The following is a 21781-nucleotide window of genomic DNA, read 5'->3' on the forward strand; positions in this document are numbered from 1 at the left end:
ATAACTCCTGACACCGTTACAAATCAAGAATCTGTTAAATTCCACCTTAAAAGTATCCATTGACTTGGTCTCCATAGACATCTATGGAAATAATTTCCACACTTCACCACCCTCTGACTAAATTTCCCAGTTTGTCTGGTCTGTTGCAGGTTAAGTATGACGAACAAGAAAGATTTATTGAATCGTTACATTTGACAAGAAATTGTTGCCTTTGTCTGCACTTTCTTGAAGGTTGTTAAGTTGATCATGTCCGCATTGAAGATAGCAAATGGCAAGCACACAGGTTCTGTTGGTTCAGCTGTTGATTGCTTTTTAGAGAGCGTGCGGCACAAATAATACAATCAGTAAGGAATACATTGCCAGCCTTGGTACCAATCAGGTTTTTAGTGGAGATTGGAAATGGTTTGAAAACAAATAAGGTTTCCTGATAGTTCACAGGACAGATGTCACAGGGAAGTGGACATTGAGTAGTTGTCTGCTTTTAAGGAAGTTGTTCCTGCAGTTTAGTAAGGTATTAGGATAGGCCACAAGAGGACCAGCTGAGAAGGACACTTAAAAGACACTTTGACAGCTACATAGAGAGGAAAGGTTTAGAGAGATATGGCTCAAATATGGGCAAATATGACTAATTTAGATCGGATATTTGGGTCTGCATGGATGAGTTGGGGCTGAAGTTGCCTGTTTCCGTGCTGTACGTCTCCAGGACTCTAAAATCATAAAACTGAACAAATACCCTTTTCATGCACATTAAAATAAAGCAAATGATTTTAAATTAAAATTGAAGTGAAAATTGAAGCGTTTGAAGCTCCAAAAGACAATGATATGATCTTGCCTGCTTTTCTTTCCATTATCATTTGTCTTTGTTGTAGGTTTTGGGCTGTGCTCCCTAGTTCTAGATTGTCTCTCGTTCTTCTTACCACCAATGAACATGGGTCTGCTGCTCATCCATGAGAAATATTACTGAAATTGATTGAACTCTCATTGCTGCTGTTGGAACCCTCTTTATATCCCAGGTTTCTAGACAAGGTGGAATTCTGCATGTCATACAGTGCATGAATATTTGAACGTGATGAATGGGTTTATGAAGTTAAAAAAAAATTTGGAACATGGCTATGGAAACCATTGTTGCATTTAACCCCAAAACACCCCCATCTGTACTCTCGTACTATAAATGGCTTGCTTTAGAGCTTTAATAGTCAAGCAAACAAAATGGTGTTAACATGATCAGGATTTCTAAAGACTAAAACTCTCTCAGCTACAACCAAAGCACAGGAAGTTTTGAGCAAGCAAATAAATGCTGCTTTTTCAGGGCTTCCAATTGATGATCGCCAGACAAAGCTGAGGTTGGTGTAGAAATCTATTTTTCAATGAGATGTTGAAGAAAATATAGTAAAGTTTAAGATTACATAGCAGCAAATCGCTGCAGAATCCATTTGATGCTTAAAATAAATGTGCGCCAATGTGACAAAATTGATTTTCTACTTTTACTCTTGCAGATGTATCCTATATAAACCAGAATTGATGTTTTTTTATTGGAGTATAATTTGCAACCACAATAAAGAGGCTTCATCATTTAAATCCTTTTTTTTGTTGTTTGGAATGTAGTTAATTATTGATTTATTTGCAACCTAATTATGAATGGTTGTTGAGCGGATATTTGGTTTCACATTTGCTGCTCTGGCCTTAATCTTGACTTCATTTTTACCATTCTCTCGTTGTAATAGTTTGTAAGGCACAAGGGAGGCTTTTTAGTCATTCTTTTGCAAGGGATGGTTTAGAGATGGCAAAAAATAGGCTTTAACAAAGTGTTGCCAAATTTCTGAACATCCTCGCTCCACCACGGTCTTCAAACAATCAAACAATACCTACTGCGCCCGCTGTGGACCTTTCACCGTCCGGCGCAGCCTGGAACGTGGCAACTTTCAACAGCCTGACTGCGGGAGAAGACGACAGGGGAAGAGAAAAGACATTCTGGCCTTCCATCACAGTGAGGAGGTGACTGGAGGAGACTCACTGTGATGGATGTTTCTTTTTTTTTGTTTTGTGTTGGTTGTGATTGTGTGTGAAATTGTTCATTTTTATTGCTCTATTGCTGGACTGTGGGTGACCTTTCATTTCACTGCACATCTTGTATGTGTATGTGACAAATAAACTTGACTTGACCCTCACATTTTGGAAATGCGTGAAGGGGAGGTTCACCAGAACCTTGCCTAGATTAGGAGGTGTTAACTACAGGGAGAGGTTGGGCAAACCTGGTGTTTTCTATAAAACACCAGAGATGGCAGGGTATATAAAATTTTAAGAGGGATAGAAAGCGTAGGCCGTCAGTATCTGTTTCCTGGGGGGTATTAAATACTAGAGCGCATAGCATTAAGGTGTTTGGGGCAAAGTTTAAAGGAGATGTGCAGTGTAACTTTTTAAACAAGGTGGTCAGTGCCTGGAAAGGGCTGCTGGGGTTGATGGTTGACGTAGATACAATGGCGGCATTTAAGGCGCAGAGAATGGAGGGGTATGGATGTAATGGTCTTGGTGTCATGTTTGGCACAGACATTGTAGGCCAAAGGGCCTGTTGTTGTGTTGTACTATTCTCTGTATTATGTTTAATGATTTGCTCTTGACGATGAATAAACTCGAGTGTGGTCAGTCATACTGACATTGCTGGTGTGATTCAGTTCAGTTTCAGATTAGTTTAGTGTCACGTGTACCGAGGTACAGTGAAAAGCTTTTTATTGCGTGCTAACCAGTCAGCAGAAAGACAATACATGATTACAATCAATCCATTTACAGTGTGTAGCTAGTAGATTTAAGAGTGGAGCGATTGTAATGTGAGTTTGTAGATCTACTTCTGTGGCTAGCACGCCTGTGTTGGGCGCCAACTTGGAAGCATTCTTTGTCAGCTTAATAATGTCAGTAATTCTATACACACTTATATTTTTAAAGTTTAATAGTTATAGTCAAAAGGCATATATCGCAACTATTTTGAATGATATTTCTCTCATTAATTGAACAGGTTTTTGAATGAATTTCTTAAATATTGGACAGGAAAGATTTGGAGGGATATGGGCCACACACAGGCAGGTGGGACTAGCGTAGATGAAGCATCTTGGTTGGCATGGATATGTTGGACTTAAACATCCGTTTCCGTGCTGCATGACTCTATGACTCCAGAATAAGTATATAAAATGGCAAAGAAGGCATATGGTCTGCTTTCCTTCATCAATCTGGGGCATTGAATTTAAGAGTCCAGAAGTCACGTTGTAGCTTTATAAAACTTTGTTTATGCCACATTTTGAGTATTGTGTGCAGTTCTGGCTACTCCATTACAGGAAGGACGTGGAGGCTTTGGGGAGGGTGCAGAAGGAGTTTTCCAGAACAGCGCTTGGATTAGAGTTTATTAGCTATGAGGAGAGGTTAGACAAATCTGAATTATTTTGTCTGGAGCGTCTTAGGTCAAGCTAAGCATCGATAGGATAGTCGGTCAGAACCTTTTTCCCAGGGTGGAATTGTCAAGATTAGAGGGCATAGTTTTCAGGTGAGAGGGGGACAATTTCAAGGGCATGTGCAGGGCAAGGTTCTTATCCAGAGAGTGCCTGGAAGGTGCTGACAATGGTGGGGGTGGAAGCAGATACAATACTGACATTGAAGAGGCTTTTAGATATACACATAGGGAATATAGGGGATGTGACCATGTGCAAGCAGAGGAGGTTAGTTTAATTTGGCATCATGTTCAGCACAGACATTGTGTGCCGGGGGACCTGTTCCTGTGATGTACTGTTCTGTGTTCTATGTTCTTTTATTGTGCAGTTGTAGAACTACAGATAATTCTGAAGCCTCGTTGGAGTGTACGTGTAGATAATCTTGTCTTCAATTGATTTGAGGAAAAATATATAGTGATGGAAGCTTGTGCTGCTTTGCAATTTTTAACGTAAATACTTTTTCAAACAATATTGCATTTTATTCAGGTGATGGACAAATTGCCTTAAGATTTATTGTGTGGGTGAGTGTGGAAAGAGCCAATGTTTCCAATTCTTAACATTTTTTAGCATTCTAGTCGTATTTTTAACAGTTATTACCGGCATAGGTTTAAGATTTATGGATACCAATTTAATATGTTTAGCTACCAAGGGTTAGACATTCAATCCTCAAATAGACAATTTTATCCCTATTCTCTCTCTGCTCAAGCAGGTGTTCTATAATGCAGCACACATTTTAAGTTAATTATCAGGATTAATTGAATGGAGTCGGTCCAGAATTGATTGGAATGAAACTAAAAATTGGAGTTCAAGCATTCCCCCTTTGGTTGCAATCGATGGTTCAGCCTGCAGTTGTACTGAATGTTTCCTGAGGTTTTTTTAGATTTAGATTTAGAGATACAGCGCGGAAACAGGCCCTTCGGCCTACCGAGTCTGCGCCGCCCAGCGATCCCCGCACATTAACACTATCCTACACACACTAGGGACAATTTTTACATTTACCCAATCAATTAACCTACATACCTGTACGTCTTTGGAGTGGGAGTAAACCGAAGATCTCAGAGAAAACCCACGCAGGACACGGGGAGAACGTACAAACTCCGTACAGACGGCGCCCTTAGTCAGGATCGAACTTGAGTCTCCGGCGCTGCATTCGCTGTAAGGCAGCAACTCTACCGCTGCGCCACCGTGCCGCCCTTCTCCTTCACTCTGGTTGCAAATGTGGCCAAATGAAAAATTCTTCCATGAACCAGGATATGTGTGCACAGCCTCAGAATCTAATTCAACAAAACATTCAACGAAGAACTATTCCCTGATGAATCAAAGTTTATTAATAAAGGCCACAACTGAATTTAACACAAAAGGGTATTTTTAATCAATATCCAGTCAACTGCCTGAGAGTAACATGGATTTCAATAATTTAGATTACTTTTAAAAGACTACACAGGGCCATTTTCATGTTAAGTATGTGTAAAATCATCCAAACTCCAGAGAAATTGTATTTAAAAACAGAAACCATATCAAGGAGTTTTATTGCATGGTTTGAAAAACACTAATTTTCCAAGAGATTGCAAAGGCTTGTAACGGAGTGTAATTAGTGGAAACTCATAACAGTAATTAGTTTATAGTGGTAATTGACGGATTCTTGATTAGTCATGGTGTCAAGGGTTGTGAGGCAGGAGAATGGGGTTGGGAGGGAAAGATAGATCAGCAATGATTAAATGGCAGAGTAGACTTGATTGGCCAAATGACCTAATTCTGCTCCTAGAATTTATGAACATGACCATCTTTCTGCACGGTTTGGGCATCACCAAGTGGGACGTTATTTTCAACTTGAGCTAAAGAACACAGCAACATGAATTGTGTTGATGGTAATTTGTACTTGAGAGTCTCTGATCTTTTCTGATCTCTGATCTTTTGGCTGATTTCTGATCTTTTGGCTGATTTTCGTTGGTTTTGTATCTGGGATGGAACTCTGCCTGGGAGCTGTTATGGTTGTTATCTTCATCATTTCATACTGTTGTGCCTCTAGAATGAGCTCCAGTCAATGTCTAAGCTGCTTCATTGAATTAATAGCTTTGTGTTCCACGGGCTGTTGGAGGAGGTGCCAAGAGAAATTTGTAGGCAATGACATGAAAATGTACCCTTCTAATGTGAATGCATCGCCTATTCAGACCTCAGTAACCCTGCAGCGTTCTGAATAAACACTTTACACAAAGTATTCAGCCAAGACATTTACCAATGATTTTTTTGAATAAAGCCTTCATTGTGAATCATAATCAGTTATATTGATTTCTCTTTGCTAGAATTTGATTCATTATTCCTCATGAAATTGGATGGAGAACAATGTATTTTTTTCTCTGTTTGAAGTCTGGTTCTTTGTTCTGGTCAGAGCTGGGCAGAGTTGCGAGAGAAGATTGGTTAGCTGTGCATGTAGTACTACATTGTTGGATGGAATCCAATTCTCAAAACCTTGAATCCTGACGGGACACTGAGGTGGATTGATTGTGGTTTGATTCTCACAGTTACACATGGAAAAAAATAGGGTGACTGGCCTTGATCTTGCATTTCATAAATGACTTGCAGCTTTGTAGATGAGACGAATGGGGCTCGGCATTCTGAACAGCCTGTTACTAAATACACGGAAGGACAGAACTTTTCATGAAACAGAAGAGTGTATAAGGTTCTGACTCGCTATCCCCGGTCCAATCAGTAGCCATCGTCAAGTCAGCAAAGTCTGCTGCTGCAACTTGCTTGGCTACTCAACAGAATCTCCCAGACAAGATCTTACTTTTGCTGTCTACGATTTTGCTACTGGACATGAATGGACAGGTAACCAAGCTGACCTTCAGCCTTCTTCACTATACACGGACAGCATGAGTATTTTTCCTGGAATTCCACTCTGGTAAGGGAGTGCAGCAAGTAAATGGCCCGAGTGCGGTTTCCAAGTGTGAAATTGTGCTGTTATCATCAAAGATGCATTAAAGGAGTGTGATTATGAGGCAAACGAAGGTTGAGTGTTGCTAAATGGAAAGCGATAAGTGGAGACAATTTATGTAAATTGAAATAAATGACTATATGGCAGGTTATAAATTGAAAGGTTCAGGTAGCTGCCTGATCTGGAATGCTAAGGTTAGTCTCCACATGAGCCCTCAGTCAAGACTTTTTAATCACTAGTCATTTCTGGAGCTGTTCTTTCAATGGTTCAATCCAAGGGTTCAATTGTGCTTTATTGTCACATGTGCAAATGCACTGTGAAATTATTTTCTTATAAACAGTCCAGTAGAGTATTGCCATACCTAAGCACATCCCAATTATCAAAGTGTACAGAAATAGTCCACTGAGCCCACATGGCCGAGGCGCACTTTTTGGCACTTGTCTGTGCTCTACTTCTTATGAGCATTGCCCGGTCCAGTCAAGCCCCAGACAGCTGCGGGCCTCCAGCCATTATCGTCCTTGGACGTGTGGATCGACCTGCAAACTAACATCCCTCTCCTCACCTGTCTACCTTTGAGCCCTGGGGATGCCTCCCACAGCCCACCTGGAAGGCGCGATAGGCTAGACCGCAGTTCCCTCTCCTCCTGACCTTGTACCTCGCCCGTCGCATCCGTCATCATCACTGACCAGCCTTCCGGTCTCTGGTCTTCGTGGAAGGGCAGGGCCTGCTAAGAGACTTCTCCCTACCGAGGTCTTAGTGCGTCCAGCCGCGGGGACGAGCAAGGGCAGGCTGGACGGCTTCATGCATTACACCTTGAGGTTAAGAAAGTGGCTGGCACTGTCTACAACATCTTGGGTAGAGTATGCATTACTTACCACACTGTAACCAGTCATCACAATCCTCAGTGATATTATCACTGTAAACCTGCTTTCATTAGCCTTCCGAAGGAATCTACAAGGTAGGAGCTGTTCTTAAAGTATCTTTGAAAGTTGGGCAGTAAATTCTGACAACCCGACAACAGGTGGCTCGGTGGTGCAGCGATAGAGTTTCTGCCCTACAATGCTTGCAGCGCCAGAGACCCGGGGTTGATCCCAACTATGGATGTTGTACGTTCTCCCCATGACCACGTGGATTTTCTCCGAGATCTTCGGTTCCTCCCACACTCCAAAGATGTACGGGCTTGGTAAATGTAAAAATTGTCCCTAGTGTGTGTAGGGTAGTGTCAATATGCGGGGATCGCTGGTCGGACCGGATTCGGTGGGCCGAAGGGCCTGTTTCCGTGCTGTATCTCTAAACTAAAAAGACAGTAAACTGCAGGTAATAATTGAGATGAAATGACTTAATTGTCTCTGTGAGCGCCTCCCTGGGATATCATTTACATTTTTGTTGCATTTATTAAAAATTACATCACCTCTAACCAAGCTGACCCAGTGGTTTCATTACTGGTAAATACCCAACCACATGATATGCGCCTTTCATGAAATACAAGGCAAGTTTAAGTTCAGTTTTATTATTGTCTCATGAACAAGGTACAATAAAACGTTTTGTTTCGACTGCTATCCAAGCAGATCAGATATACCATACATAGATACAATCAGTTCAAACACAAGTACAATAGAGAGAGCAAAGGGGAAAATACAGAATATATCCCAAACTGGTTAAACACCAGCCAAAATGTCTGCTCTCAATTGTTGGAAGGTGCTGTCAAAGGTGCTATCAAATGGCACTTAGTCACAGAAAAACCAATTCAGCAATTCCCAGGAGCACATTGCACCGATCTCATCACGACCTTGGCCCAAATGTAGACCAAAGGGTAGAATTCCAGAGGTAAGATGAGAATAGCTGCCCTTGACACCAAGACGACGCCAAGTTTGGCAACAAGGGGCTCAAGTGAAATGGAGTTGCAAGGTTGAAGTCAAAACCACACACATGGGTAGATTATTTTGGTTATCGAGATAATTCATCCCAGTCCCGGAACATCACTGTAAGAGGTACAATGTCCAATTATTTTCATCGATGACCTTCCTTCTATCATGTTCAGAAGTAAGTGTGCACTAGACAATGAATGAGGAGTGACTGATTGGGAATTATACTGTTATATACCTTCATTGTCACTGGGTCTAACTCCTGCCCCAACATCATGGGAAATCCTTTATCAAAAGACTGCAACTGTTCAAGGTGGTTGTCTACCACTTTTTCGAGGCATTTAGGGATGGCCAATAAATGCTGAGAATGCTCAAGACACTGAAAACCTGAAAGATGAATAAAGTAGAAACATAGAAAAATATGTGCAGGAGTAGGCCATTTAGCCCTTCGAGCCCAGCATTGAATATAATCATGGCTGATCATCTAAAATCAGTACACCGTTCCTGCTTTTTCCCCATATCCCTTGATTCCTTTAGCCCTAATAGCTAAAACTAACTCTCTCCTGAAGTAATGAAATGCTCTGAAGGTTTGTTGTAATAATGTCTTCAACGTCTTCCCATGACATGGTTATACTGAGGGAAATGTACATCAACTGGTGTACAGTACAGGATAGTGCACAACTGGGAAGAATATCTATAGGCGGTGATGTTCCCATGTGCATGAAGCTCTCATCCTCCTCGCTGTTAGAAATTGCAGTGCCGGAAGATTCTGTTGAGTAGCCAGGCATGTGAAATCAGACTTTGTTCAAAGATCTCAGTGGGTCAGTCAGCATACATGCAGGAAACATGTGGAAGTGGATATTTTGGGAAGACACCCCACACGGGCACTGAGAGGGAAGGGGAATGATTGCCTGTGTAATAGGAATAGGCGCGGAGAGTAGAATAGAGATTGCTACAGGATAGGTGGAATAAGATGAACAGGGATGATGAGCAGCAGCCTGGTAGGTGATAAGGAAACACGGTGGTGCAACATTAGATTGCTGCCTTACAACACCTGAGACCCGGTTCGATCCTGACCTCTGGTGCTGTCTGTATGGAGTTTTTTCTCCCGGTGCTCCGGTTTCGTCCCACATTCCAAAGATGTGCAGGTTTGTAGGTTAATTGGCCTCTGTAAATTGTCCCTTGTGTGTATAGATGATTATTGGTCGTCCACGGACTCGATGAGAAGAAGGGCCTGTTTCAATGCTGTATCTCTAAACTAAAACGAAGCTTCCATAGCATTTCATTGTATATACTTCAAATTTGTGATCATAAGTTTATCATTGTTTTTTAGCAAATTTGCTTTGGGTTATGTAATTGTAAGATACGTGAAAGCTGTCTGAAGCTTATCCTTTTCACCTTTTAAAATAGCTGCTTAATTAAAACAACTCGTAATTCCTTCACTAATTGTAATGCAAATTTAGGACTTTTATGTAATGATTTTCATTAACTTCTTGAATTTCAAATAGTTTTGTTCTGGAGGTCGTAAGTGACAGAGCATGAAGGGTATGACTAGAGTGATTGCTTGTGATTCCTGGTGCTGGAAACTGAATGCCCATTTATGCTAGAGGGGAAGGGTGACAACATCCCTTGCTGCAATTGTTCCATCTTTAATATGGAGCGGCCATGGATATATGTCCTTGCCATCCATCTCAAAGAAGCTACCTCCATTTCTTCACAATTTCTTCCTGTATCACACTTGAAAATTCACAGGTTTGCAAAAGTTCAATGGTGCTTTATTTGTCACATGTGCAAGTGCATGCACAGTGAAATTCTTTTTGCATATTTACACATGTGTTATGATGTTAACATGATCATAACATGCTATGATGCCATTTTCAAAGTCCAGTCTGCCTGCAGGCTCGGTCAGCTGGAGCAGTTCCCTATCCAGGTAAGCCCCAGGCACCTCCTGCAAGGCCTACCTTCGTCGCCTTCGACTGGATTGGTCCTCAAACCGATGTCCCTCTCCTCGCCTGGCCACCTGTGTGTCCCGGGGACACCTCTTGCAGCCGGCCTTGAAGGCGCTGGAGCCAATACCCTCCAACCGGCCCTTGCTCCTCAAGCCCAACATAAGATTGTTGGATGTCAGGGATCACTGTTGCCTGGTAGACCATGAGCTTTGCGTCTGCTCTGAGATGTGTGAAACAACTCAGTTCACTGGGTTCTAGTGTCTGTGTGGAGATTGCACGTTGCCCTTATGACTTTGTAAGCATTCATTCTGTACATCAGAACACTTACAGGACATGGTGAAACCAAAATGGATAAAAATGGCCTTTATTCAAATCTGACAATGTGCACTTTAACCACATGTGATTTTTTTTCTATTACAAATCTCAAATTGTGGAGTTCAGAGGCAAATAAATAAATGATGTGTCTTTGTCCCAAACATTATGGAGGGCACTGTATATAAAATTATGAGAGGCAGAGGTAGAGTAGATGAGTGAGATTTCCCAGGAGAGAAATATCAAATGCTAGAGGGCATAACGTTAAAGTGAGGGGCCAGCTTTAAAGGAGATACGCATGGAAAGATTTTTACATAGAGGGGGGGTGGCTGCCTGGAATGCGCTGCTGGGGGGGGGGGGGGGGGGGGGGGGTGGAGGCGAATGCGATAGTGGCTCCATGTTCCATGTTCAAATCATTCTGAAGGAAGCCAATAAATATCCTATGCTCTTTGATAATCTTGCCTCCCACGCAAGGCATGTTTGAACTTCTGCCTACGACCTGGTTGGTTTTGTGTTTTTATGCAAGTGAGAAAGAAAGAAGGAGGAGGAGGTGGGACAAAAGTAAATGTTCCCCTACTGTACAGGTAATGACTGAATCAATTTTTTGTTGTTGGATGCGATTGTTGTCACTTCAGCACTTACATGCGGCACTATGTTGCTTGAAGAAGCAGCAGCATAACTTGAGTCATGCAAACAAAAACTCGACTTCAATTTCAAGTTTATTATCGTATTCACGGGTGTGGTGAGGTACAGGTACAATGAAATATCTTGCTTGCACATAGACTCAGACAGCACACTAAAACAAATTGCACATGAATTATGCATAAATCACCCGTGAATTTCTGGAAGAAAGAAGACTGAAAAAAAAAATCGAAACATTAGTGCAAAAACATAATTAGAGAAAAAAACAAGTCCATAGCAGTGCAAGAAGTGGACCCCAGTGTTTCATTCATGAGTTACGTTTAAGATTATGTGGGTTGGTTTAAGTTGTAGGAAAGTAGTTGTTCTTGAACCAAGTGATGTGGGACTTCAGGCTTCTGTACCTCCTGCCCATTGCTAGCATTGAGAAGAAGGCATGGCCCAAATGCTGGGGATTCTTGATGATCGATGCTGTCTTCGTGAGGCAACACCTCATGTAAATGCTTTCGTTGGAGGAGAGGGCTGTGATGGACCGGGCTGAATCCAACACTCTCTGCAGTCTCTTGTGTTCCTGAGCATTGAAATTGTCATACCAGTCAGGATATATTTCACAATACATCTGTAAAGGTTGGTTGGAGAGTTCGGGGACACACTGCACCTTTTTTAAACTTCTGTGCTTTAGATCATGCATCTCTCTTTATCTGTCTCTTCCATTCAGTCGCTCCATGTCCTCCAACAGTTCTTCATTGCTCTCTGTGCTTCATTATTAATGTGAATCAGAACAGCTATCATGGAGCTCAGTTGACCATTAATGCAAATGTAATGTCTTCCAAATTGTGCTTTGGGGGTTTCTGTAGAAAGTGCAAATCACAGGCCTGCTCCATTCTTTCACCAGTAAGTAATTCTTAGTTAGCATATTAATCATGTAACATAGACGATGACAAGGTTAATTCTCTGGAAATGCACTTCATCATATTTGTTTCTCAACATTACGCAATTGAAAGTGTCCACTCCTCTTCCCCCAAGTGAAACATGAAAGCAAACAATCCCGCTGTTTGTGCATCACTCAATTGGGACTCCTTGTAAGGTGCCTTTGCAATCCTGCTCACCTTCCCACTCCTAAACTCTTCTCAAATGCTAGGTTTCATACCACCCCTCCACCCTACCACCACCACAATTACAGACCTAATCAAGAAGCAAAATGGTCACGGGTCCACTGCATCTGTGATATTCCAGCACATTCTGAAAGGTGGACCAGAATGTCTAGGCAATAGTCATTGTTGACAATACTACTGTCAGTGTGCCTAGTCAAGAGAAAAAATCTTTTAGTCTCAAAACCCAGAAGCGATTCTGTATATCGGCCAAAGGAAATGACTTAATGCATGATATAGCCAGTTGCTAGTTTTCTCCTTTGTAGCTAAAATCTCAAACGCGCTGAAACATGGAGTAAGTTATCTGCTCTTTGAAGAAACAAGAGATCATTAGGATAATTCCAAAGCAAAGAAGATCCGTTACTTGACACGAACTATGGAAGGAGCAATCTTTCTGAATTCCATATTGAGGTACGGTGGGAGTTTCCAGCAATTCATTGCAACATTGCCAGCCATTGAATCAATGTAGAGATGATGCTGGAGGTAGATTGTGACGCATCAGACTGCAGGATTTCAGTAAAACAGATTCAGATCGTTGAGTCATGCACCTCTTGTAGAAACACACAAAAGGCTTTAAATAATTATTCTTTTGCAAAAGGCTTCCTTGAGCCAGTGACAACAATGGATAATCCGGTTCCAATCAATACACCCACACAACCTTCGTGTGATCATTCCCAGCTGGCTTTTGTTGAACGAACCACAGGAAAGTTGAAAAATCCTCAGGAACTGCACATAGAAGCTCCTAATGAAGCAAAGGCAGGGGAAATTGACAGCATGCTGTGTTGCTTATCTGATGGTAGGTAACGTCTCATGCTGCATTCTTTAAGGCAGTATTGGCAACAAAAAAAATACATTTTGGAACCCTTTTGGGTGATATGAACTTCATCCCCATCTAAACCCTGGAATTCTGTTTGAGGCTTGATCCTTCTGCCGTCACATTTTTCAACTGCAATTTTCCGGTTTGATGTCAAAATGAATTTTAAATTCACTGATCCTACTTATTCTTGGTTTCTTTGAGTCAATGCATCTTGTAAAATGAGGATGAAGGTTGAACAACAATCAGGATTTAATAAGTCAGGCAGAACCTGTTTTTCTGAACCTCACCTTCCACCCCATCAGCCGTCGCTTGCAGCATATTATCCTCCAACATTTTTGCCACCTCCAACGTGATCCCACTACTGGCCACATTTTCCCATCTGCACCCCTTTCTGCTTTCTGCAGAGACTGTTCCCTCCGAAACTCCCTGGTCAACTCGTCCCCCCCCCCCCCCCCCCCCCCAAACCACTCCCTCAAAGGTACTTTCCCCTGCAACCGCAGGAGATGCAACACCTGTCCTTTTACCTCCCCCCCCCCCCCCCCCCCGACTCCATCTAAGGACCCAAACAGCCTTTCCAGGCAGAGGTTCACTTGCACCTCCTCCAACCTCATCTACTGTATCTGCTGTTCCAGGTTTCAAATTCTCTACATCGGCGAGACCAAGCGCAGGCTCGGTGATCGTTTCGCTGAACACCTCTGCTCAGTCCGTCTTAACCTACCTGATCTCCCAGTTGCTCAGCACTTCAACTCCCCCTCCCATTTCCAAACTGATCTTTCTGACCTGGGCCTCCTCCATTGTCAGAGTGAGGCCCGCGCAAATTGGAGGAACAGCACCTCATATTTCGCTTGGGTAGCTTACACTCCAACGGTATGAACATTGACTTCTCTAACTTCAAATAGCCCTTGCTTTCCCTCTCTATCCCCTCCGCCTTCTCAGTTCTCCCACCAGTCTTATTGTCTCCGACTACATTCTATCTTTGTCCCGCCCACTCCCCTGACATCAGTCTGAAGAAGGGTCTCGACCCGAAATGTCACCCATTCCTTCTCTCCAGAGATGCTGCCTGTCCCACTGAGTTACTCCAGCATTTTGTGTCTGCCTTGGATTTAAACCAGGATCTGCAGGTCTTCCTCCCACTGCTTTTCTGATTATTGCATAACCTTCATTCCGCTTTCTAAGGAATGCAGTGACACAAAAAATAAATGAGTAGGTCACATTATGGATTTACTTAAGATCATGAAATGTCAAAGCACAGGCGGAAACCCTGTTAATTTTACTTCAACAATTTTTTTAAAGATCTTAACCTTGTGCCTTGCGACCCTTATAAACAAAGTGGAAGCCATTGGAATACGTGAGCAAAGCTAAGATATTACCTCGGAAACCACTTGTCTAGATAATTGGGCCACTAATTTAGAACGAGAATAAGATCACTGTTGGTCCTAATATGTAATGTATTCAATTCCATTTATACTGTAAAGGATGGTATTGAAATTCCCATCTTAGGCTTGATTTTTAAACTTGGAATGTTTTCTTCCAATTCCAGTGTCATGTCAATGATTTGAAATGTTAACTCTGTGTCTCCCTCTGCAGACTCTCCCTGTCTGATATTTATTTCTTGTGCTTTTTTATTAATATTTTAGCCTGCTTTAGACTTTAGACATAAGTGTGGAAGCAGGCCCTTGACCAGTAATCTCCATACACTAGCACTATCCTACACACCAGGGACAATTTACAATGTCACCAAAGCCAAGTAAGGTACAAACCAATGTGTCTTTGGAGTGTGGGAGGAAACTCGAGCACCCGGAGAAAACCCAGGCAGTCACAGGGAGAACGTACAAACTCCATATAGGCAGCACCCGTAGTCGGGATCAAACCCAGGTCTCTGGCACTGCAGGCGCTGTAAGACAGCAATTCTACCGCTGTGCCACCGTGCCGCCTTTGAATTTACTTAAGTCACTAAATGCTGTTGAGGGTAATAGATAATGTTCCCTCCTATTCAGAAGAATGTCAGCTAACAAGTGCACCAGAGTACCAATGATAATTTAAATTAAATTAAGCGATATTTTTAAAGGTTAAAAGAGCAGAAAATGTTGGACTGATTCAACAAATCGAGTAGCATCTATGGATAGAGACGTTTCAATTAATCATCTTTCTTCACAACTGGCAAGCATTAAAGATCAAACAAGTTTTAAATTGAAGAGAAAGATGGCAGAGGAAGAGGAAACAACAGAGGAGGAAAAATACAAGGAGAAAGTGAAAGAAAAGTATGACAGAGTGGAAAGGTGGAGACACAAGTGGTGGTGTTACCAGCCAAAAAGAAAGTAGTGAAGGCCAGTGAATAACATAGGATGTGTTCTGGGGAAGTGTAAACAAAAGATGCATGTAATCTGAAATTATCACAGGGGGGAAAAAAAAGACTGCTCAATGGGCAGAAAATGCAAGATAGAAGGCTGGAATAACTGATTACCTGAAATTCAGTGTTGAGTCAGGATGGCTGTAATATGCCAAATCAGAAATTGAGGTGCTGCTCCATGAGATTATATTGAGCCTCATCCGAATAGTGTCGGAAGTCAGAGACAATGAATTTTAAATGGGAGTTAAATCTACTATTCAGCGGTTGCTCGTCTGTTGGTCAATGTCCTTGAAACAGATAGGCGCTGCGACTGATACAAGGATATGAATTGCTAAATTTTACATTTTCTATTAAGTAGTGCCCCAAGGCTCACAAGCAGCTCGGCTGGATAATGGCATGCAGTGATATTTTTTTTCCCCTTCTCCTCGGAGAGAATCTTTGGCTGAGGGACAGGACGGGGTTGATTGTGTTGTAGTAGTTACTTTGTGCCAGAATGAAGACAATTCAGTGAGCCAGAAGACCTCTACTTGTCCTGTCTCGTAAATCCACTGCAGCAACTGGACTTCCACGGCTCATGATTTTTTTTAAATGTTTTTTTGTAGACATGGTTCCCTCAATGCATACAGTTTTTTCCCCCTGTAGACTGAGAATAAACTGATATTTAATGAAAACTACTTTCAAAGACACTAAATAAAAAAAAAAAATTTCAAATATTAATCTTTTTAATCTGATGCTGCTGGGGGTTGAGGGAGAGATGTTGGTCATATATCAGTTCAACTCTCGGCCATTTCACTGCTTTCAAATCATTTCTCATGGGAGCTTCTATAGGTGGAACGCTGGTTTACACTGAATTGAAACATGGTGCCTGTGCTTCAGCGGCCTTCTCTTAGCTTGCATCAAAGACTCTTGGTTTATGGAAAGCCTCGGCCTTCCCTGTGCTTTTAGCTACTCCTTGCTGCTCTTGGTCTGGAATGTCTGGAATTCTATGGCCCTGAGGAAGGGAGAGGCCAGGTTTAAGATGGCGATAGATAAATATTTGAAAGAGTGAGGAATTGAGGTTTTGGGGAAACTGGTAATGACGAGGAGTTGAGATCCGCTTAGATCAACCATGCACATATTGAAAGGCAGAGCGGGCTTGAGGGGCCTGGTGCCCATGTGCTCTTGTTTGACTGTTCTTGTGAAGTTCAATTAATGAACCTCACAAGAAAACACTCTCTTCAGACATGGAGATCAAAATATCATCACTGAGCCATGCTGTGTGAATAGGAATGTAGTGAATGAGATGTATGTCTGTTCCAACACTGACCACTCTTCTCTGTTTTGTGGAGAATTATCTTCCATTGTTTGATGTTTTGTTAGGCATTGAATTCTCATTGTTTAGGTACAGCTATATAATGATCAGCAAAGCGTTTAATATGACAACTCTACCCAATCTCTCATACTCGATTTTCTTGTGCATGCACCTGGTTTATTAGCCACTGGCACTAATCAATTCAGAATTTTAGTGCAGAATTCTAACAATGTTCTTAAGTCCAAAGGTTTGTTTATGGAAAAAGATGGAAATATTTACTACGTTTGCAAGCAATGCAGTATCTCGGTTATGTTCATACATTTTTTTCTGCATAGATTTTTTTATATATATGTTATATATATATATATATATATATATAATATATAATCAATCTATATGGGAAAAAAAGCTCTGAGATTCAGAGTTACAGCAGTTGAATGTGTTGATTGTGAATGAAAATGTTTTGGGATTTTGCAATGAACAAGAGATGCTTTTCAAGCATTTGAGTAATTGCCGCTGTTTGCACCTTTTCTTTCTGTAGCTCCACCGACTGTAAGCATCATGCACTCTGGTCAAGCATGCAACATCGAAGAGGAACGATATACAGAGAGAGTGTACACAATTCGGGAAGGAGAAACCTTGGAGCTTACCTGCCTTGTTCGAGGCCACCCGCGGCCACAGGTGAATGAAAAACAAACCCTGACATTTCCTTGCAGAATTACCACTGTACTTATTTTTCATGCATGCTATTTTATCAAATTATTTCTGGCAATCAATAGTTTAGAAATAGTTAAGATGTTCTTTGCAAGTATAATTCAAGGAGCGCTTTATACAGTCAGTGAAGCATTGCCCTATCAATTTAATTTTAAGTTTGCCCATTGGGAAGAAAGAATTCTCCTCTGTACCCCAGATGCAAGGGTCCTGTGTGAAATATGTTTAGTGATCACAATCCTGTGCCCAATAACTATGGCATATAACTCAATAATAGATCCTAATTTTGGTATTAAATGACATTGTTTTAGCAACATAATTCAGGCCATTTAATGCAGTAATGAATTACTTATACAGAAGTAAGTTTTCTTCTGAGATTGGGACTGACACAAGTTGCAATGGGAGGTAAGAGACATTTATGTTGCTCCTAACTGTTGAAAACTGACTTGAGAATTCTGGTGTCAGACGTGTCAATAAAATTTCACCAGGCACAAAACTTCCGTATCTTGGCTGTGAATGAGAAAGGAACATTATATGTAAAACTTCCTTAAAATATCTTTCAGATTATTTCATGTTATTGCTTGTCAGCTCTGTTCAACCTATTGCTTATTCTACCGCTGCGCCACTGTGTCCCCATTGTGCTACTCCATCCTTCCTCCTTACCTCCTTATACTGGCTGTTGCACCTTTACACTCTCAGTCCTGATGCAGGGTCTTGACCCAAAATGTCGACTATCCCTTTGCCTCCACAGATGCAGCCTAACCCATTGAGTTCCTCCAGCAGTTTGTGTTGTGTTTTTGCTTTTCCAAAATTTGTTGACTTCATAGATTATCTGATGGATGTTTCCATTTTATTGGATTCTCTTTCTTTTTAGTTTGTGGCATCACCTTTTATCTTTTTTGATTGCTAGGTGGAAATTATTTTAAAATATAATTCCACAAACCTTTTCAGTATTCAGTGGAGTTGGTTAGGCAACACTCAGCAATCCCATGGTTTAGAGGAGTGGACTGGAGCCATGGATTTTTGAGGGGTGGGTGCGTGTGATTTTTAGTTCATGATCCACACTCACCACATTCACCACATCGCTGAAGTCTCACCTGTTCAGTACTGCCTTCAACCACTGAAGGTCACCTCACCTTCTGTCTCCTTTCTCTGTTCATTTATTTATTTACTTATTTATCTATTTATTCATTTCCCTATGTTCTCAAAATCTCTGTAAAGCGTCTTTGAGTATATGAAAAGCGCTATATAAATAAAATGCATTATTATTATTATTATGATCGTTTGTGATTATAATTTAGGATCTAGATTCTAGACCTTATTTATGATAGGAGGGAAAAATAAGTTTGTTGTTTTGGAGAAGGAATATTGGGTCATCAGCAAAGTAAAACACTGAATTGTTTAACATTTTGTAAACTTATTCCTCACTCCATCTTAATCTCCTGTTCCTCCCATTAGCAATTGAACACTTGATTTTCTTAGAAGGTAGACACAAAATGCTGGAATAACTCAGCGGGTCAGGCAGCATCTCAGGAGAGAAGGAATGGGTGACGTTTTGGGTCGAGACCCTTCTTCAGACTGATGTCAGGAGAGGGGGTGGGATAAAGATAGGATGTGGTAGGAGACAGGAAGACAGTGGGAGAACTGGGAAGGGGAGGGGAAAGAGAGGGACAGAGGAACTATCGGAAGTTAGAGAAGTCTATGTTCATACCGCTGGGGTGTAAACTGCCCAAGCGAAATATGAGATGCTGTTCCTCCAATTTGCGCTGGGCCTCACTATATTTTCCTACACAACTTGATTTTCTTAAATCATTGCAAGGATTGGGGGAGAATACATTTTTTCATGAGGCAAAATAAAAAGCCACAAATTCTCTGCCACTTTTTATGCAGATCTCCTTCTGTGCTTTGATCAGTTTATAAATAACAAGTGGAATTGCACACTGTAGATTCATTGGGACATGAACTGGGTCATGGTAACACAGAGAGGCAGAGCTTTTCAACTTCAGTTGAGAATATCAAGTGCTTACTGTTTACGATGGGGATTGACTGGCGGATTGATTCAACCTCACTTTGTGTGGCCAAGGGTCTCCACTCAAATTTTCAGCTTAAACTCTGCTCATTACCGGCTGCTGCCTGATCTGTTGAGCATTTCCTGCATTTTCAGTTTTCTTTTTAATTTCAGATTATCATCTTGTTCATCTGCACACTTTCATGTTAATTCAAACAACATTATTTTCTTCAAGGCACTCTTCAATTAAAATCTCAACCCTAATTAAACAAAAATTCTAATAGATGCAAACATTAAGTTTTCTGTGAATTATTTTATGTAACATTGCATTTAAACCAGGATTACAATGCAATACAAGAATTGAGATGAGTGGCATAATTATTCCTTTTGAAGATTGGGATTTGCTTCTTGCCAGATCAAGCCAGATACTATTGATAATGCTTAATCTATATTAATGGTATTTTCTAAAATAAGCTTATCTGATGCTAAGATCCCTTTGCTATCTTCAGCTGCAGAATATTTGCAGCAGCTAGAGGCACTGGAATGTATAAAGCTCCATAACAAATTACCATCAATATTCTAAACAGAGCAGTAAATAATCATAGATAATGAGACAACAGTTGTTTATGTATACTGCAAATCTATTAACAGACTGGTTGAAGGCCTGCCTCATCCTGCAAGGTTCAAAAAGTTAATATAATTATTTCAAATGTATCTGGTATATCTCACCAAGTAATAAATACAACCGATATGCCTGGAATGCTAAAACCATAAAAATAGTGTTTGCTGAATATTTACTAGGCTATTGCATTCTGCCAAATATAGATTAAACTAGGGGGGAGGGCAATTTTATATTTGAATCTGGGCTGTACCTTTTGCTCCTACATAATTCCTGCATGTTTTAATCACATTTTTGCCTTCACTTGGGAGAATTAAGAGACTCTGCTTCAACAGAGGTTTTGAAATGATGATTGCATACACACTGTGACCATTAACCAAGCAAGGACATTTTTTCTATCTTCCCCTATAAATTCTCTGATTTGTCTCTTTGTGTTCCCTTTTGATTTGGGCTACAGATTCATTCCATCACTCATTCCGTCAAGAAATCCCCCATGGATTGCCACTTAATATAGCTCCAAGTTTCTCTGTAACCTGGGTCATGTCTTTGTGAATCTACAGTGCGCCATTGCAGTCACTGGTCTATCCATTATATAATGAAGCACCCAGAACTGTAAACAACTCCAAACAGATTGGATCAGTTGAGTCCAATTTCAGTCCCTGTTCAGTTTCTGCAACTACGGGACCACCATTGATTTTTTTTTTTTAGTTTTAGTTTTATTGAGATACAGCATGGAAACAACAAGCACGAAGGCCCACCAAGTCTGCAGCGACCAGTGATCCCTGAGCACTAGCACTATCCTACACACTAAGGATAATTTACAATTTTCACCGAAGCCGAATTAACCCATGTCTTTGGAGTGTGGGAGGAAACCGGAGCTCCTGAAGAAAACCCATACCGTCACAGGGAGGACGTAGAAACTCCATATAGACAGCGCCCTTAGTCACGATTGTACCCGGGTCTCTGACACTGTCAGACAGTAACTCTACCCCTGCACCGACCGACGTGCTGCCACATGGATCTTGGATAGTTTTGGCAGAAATCAAACTAAAATAATGTACAGGTTCACTCGAAAATCTACCTTGGAGCTTAGATAAAATTGATTCTCATTTGTAACATTTGCAAGAAGGTTAGCAGTTTGAACTTGATTCTGGGATGTCCTGGGACCTTGGTTCTGTTATCTTCTGAATTTGACAACATACCATTGCCACAAAAAGAGAACACATAATTTCCCTGCTTCTCAGATGATCTTGGAAGTCAATAAACGTTAAATACTCTCTTTCTTCATATTAATATCTAATCAGGAAAATCCTGACACTTTCTGAGACGAATGATAAATGCAGAGTCATTTAGTCCTTTGTTAACTGTAATTGCACACCATTCTGTTTAAAATATCTAGGCTGAATTTAGGTCACAGTTCTTCATATTAAATTATCTCCAGCAGCTGCAAATGCTTAGCATCTGGGGACAACATGGATCACGGAAATCAAAAGACTTTCATACTATATGGCTGGTAGTGTGACTTTCGGTGCCAGCTCCTCGGAATTGAATGAATGAGGATTTCAGAGGTGCAATAAATTAATTTACAATCATTTTCACTGCTTGAAGTAGACATTGGAACTGTATGCTTCCTTTCAGATCTGATCAGGTTTTGGCAG

General features: G+C 41.1%; 1 protein-coding gene across 2 annotated transcripts in view; it reads left to right on the forward strand.

Moving 5' to 3' along the window:
- mdga2a (MAM domain containing glycosylphosphatidylinositol anchor 2a) overlaps positions 1–21781 on the forward strand; it is a 712576-nt gene that overhangs the window by 193307 nt on the left and 497488 nt on the right. For both annotated transcript variants that reach the window (XM_078406708.1, XM_078406709.1), the window contains exon 2: positions 17327–17466. In XM_078406708.1, the coding sequence (XP_078262834.1) occupies positions 17327–17466 (140 nt within the window). The remainder of the gene's footprint in view (positions 1–17326; positions 17467–21781) is intronic.

Source organism: Rhinoraja longicauda, chromosome 10, assembly GCF_053455715.1.
Source record: "Rhinoraja longicauda isolate Sanriku21f chromosome 10, sRhiLon1.1, whole genome shotgun sequence".
Taxonomy (NCBI): Eukaryota; Metazoa; Chordata; class Chondrichthyes; order Rajiformes; family Arhynchobatidae; genus Rhinoraja; species Rhinoraja longicauda.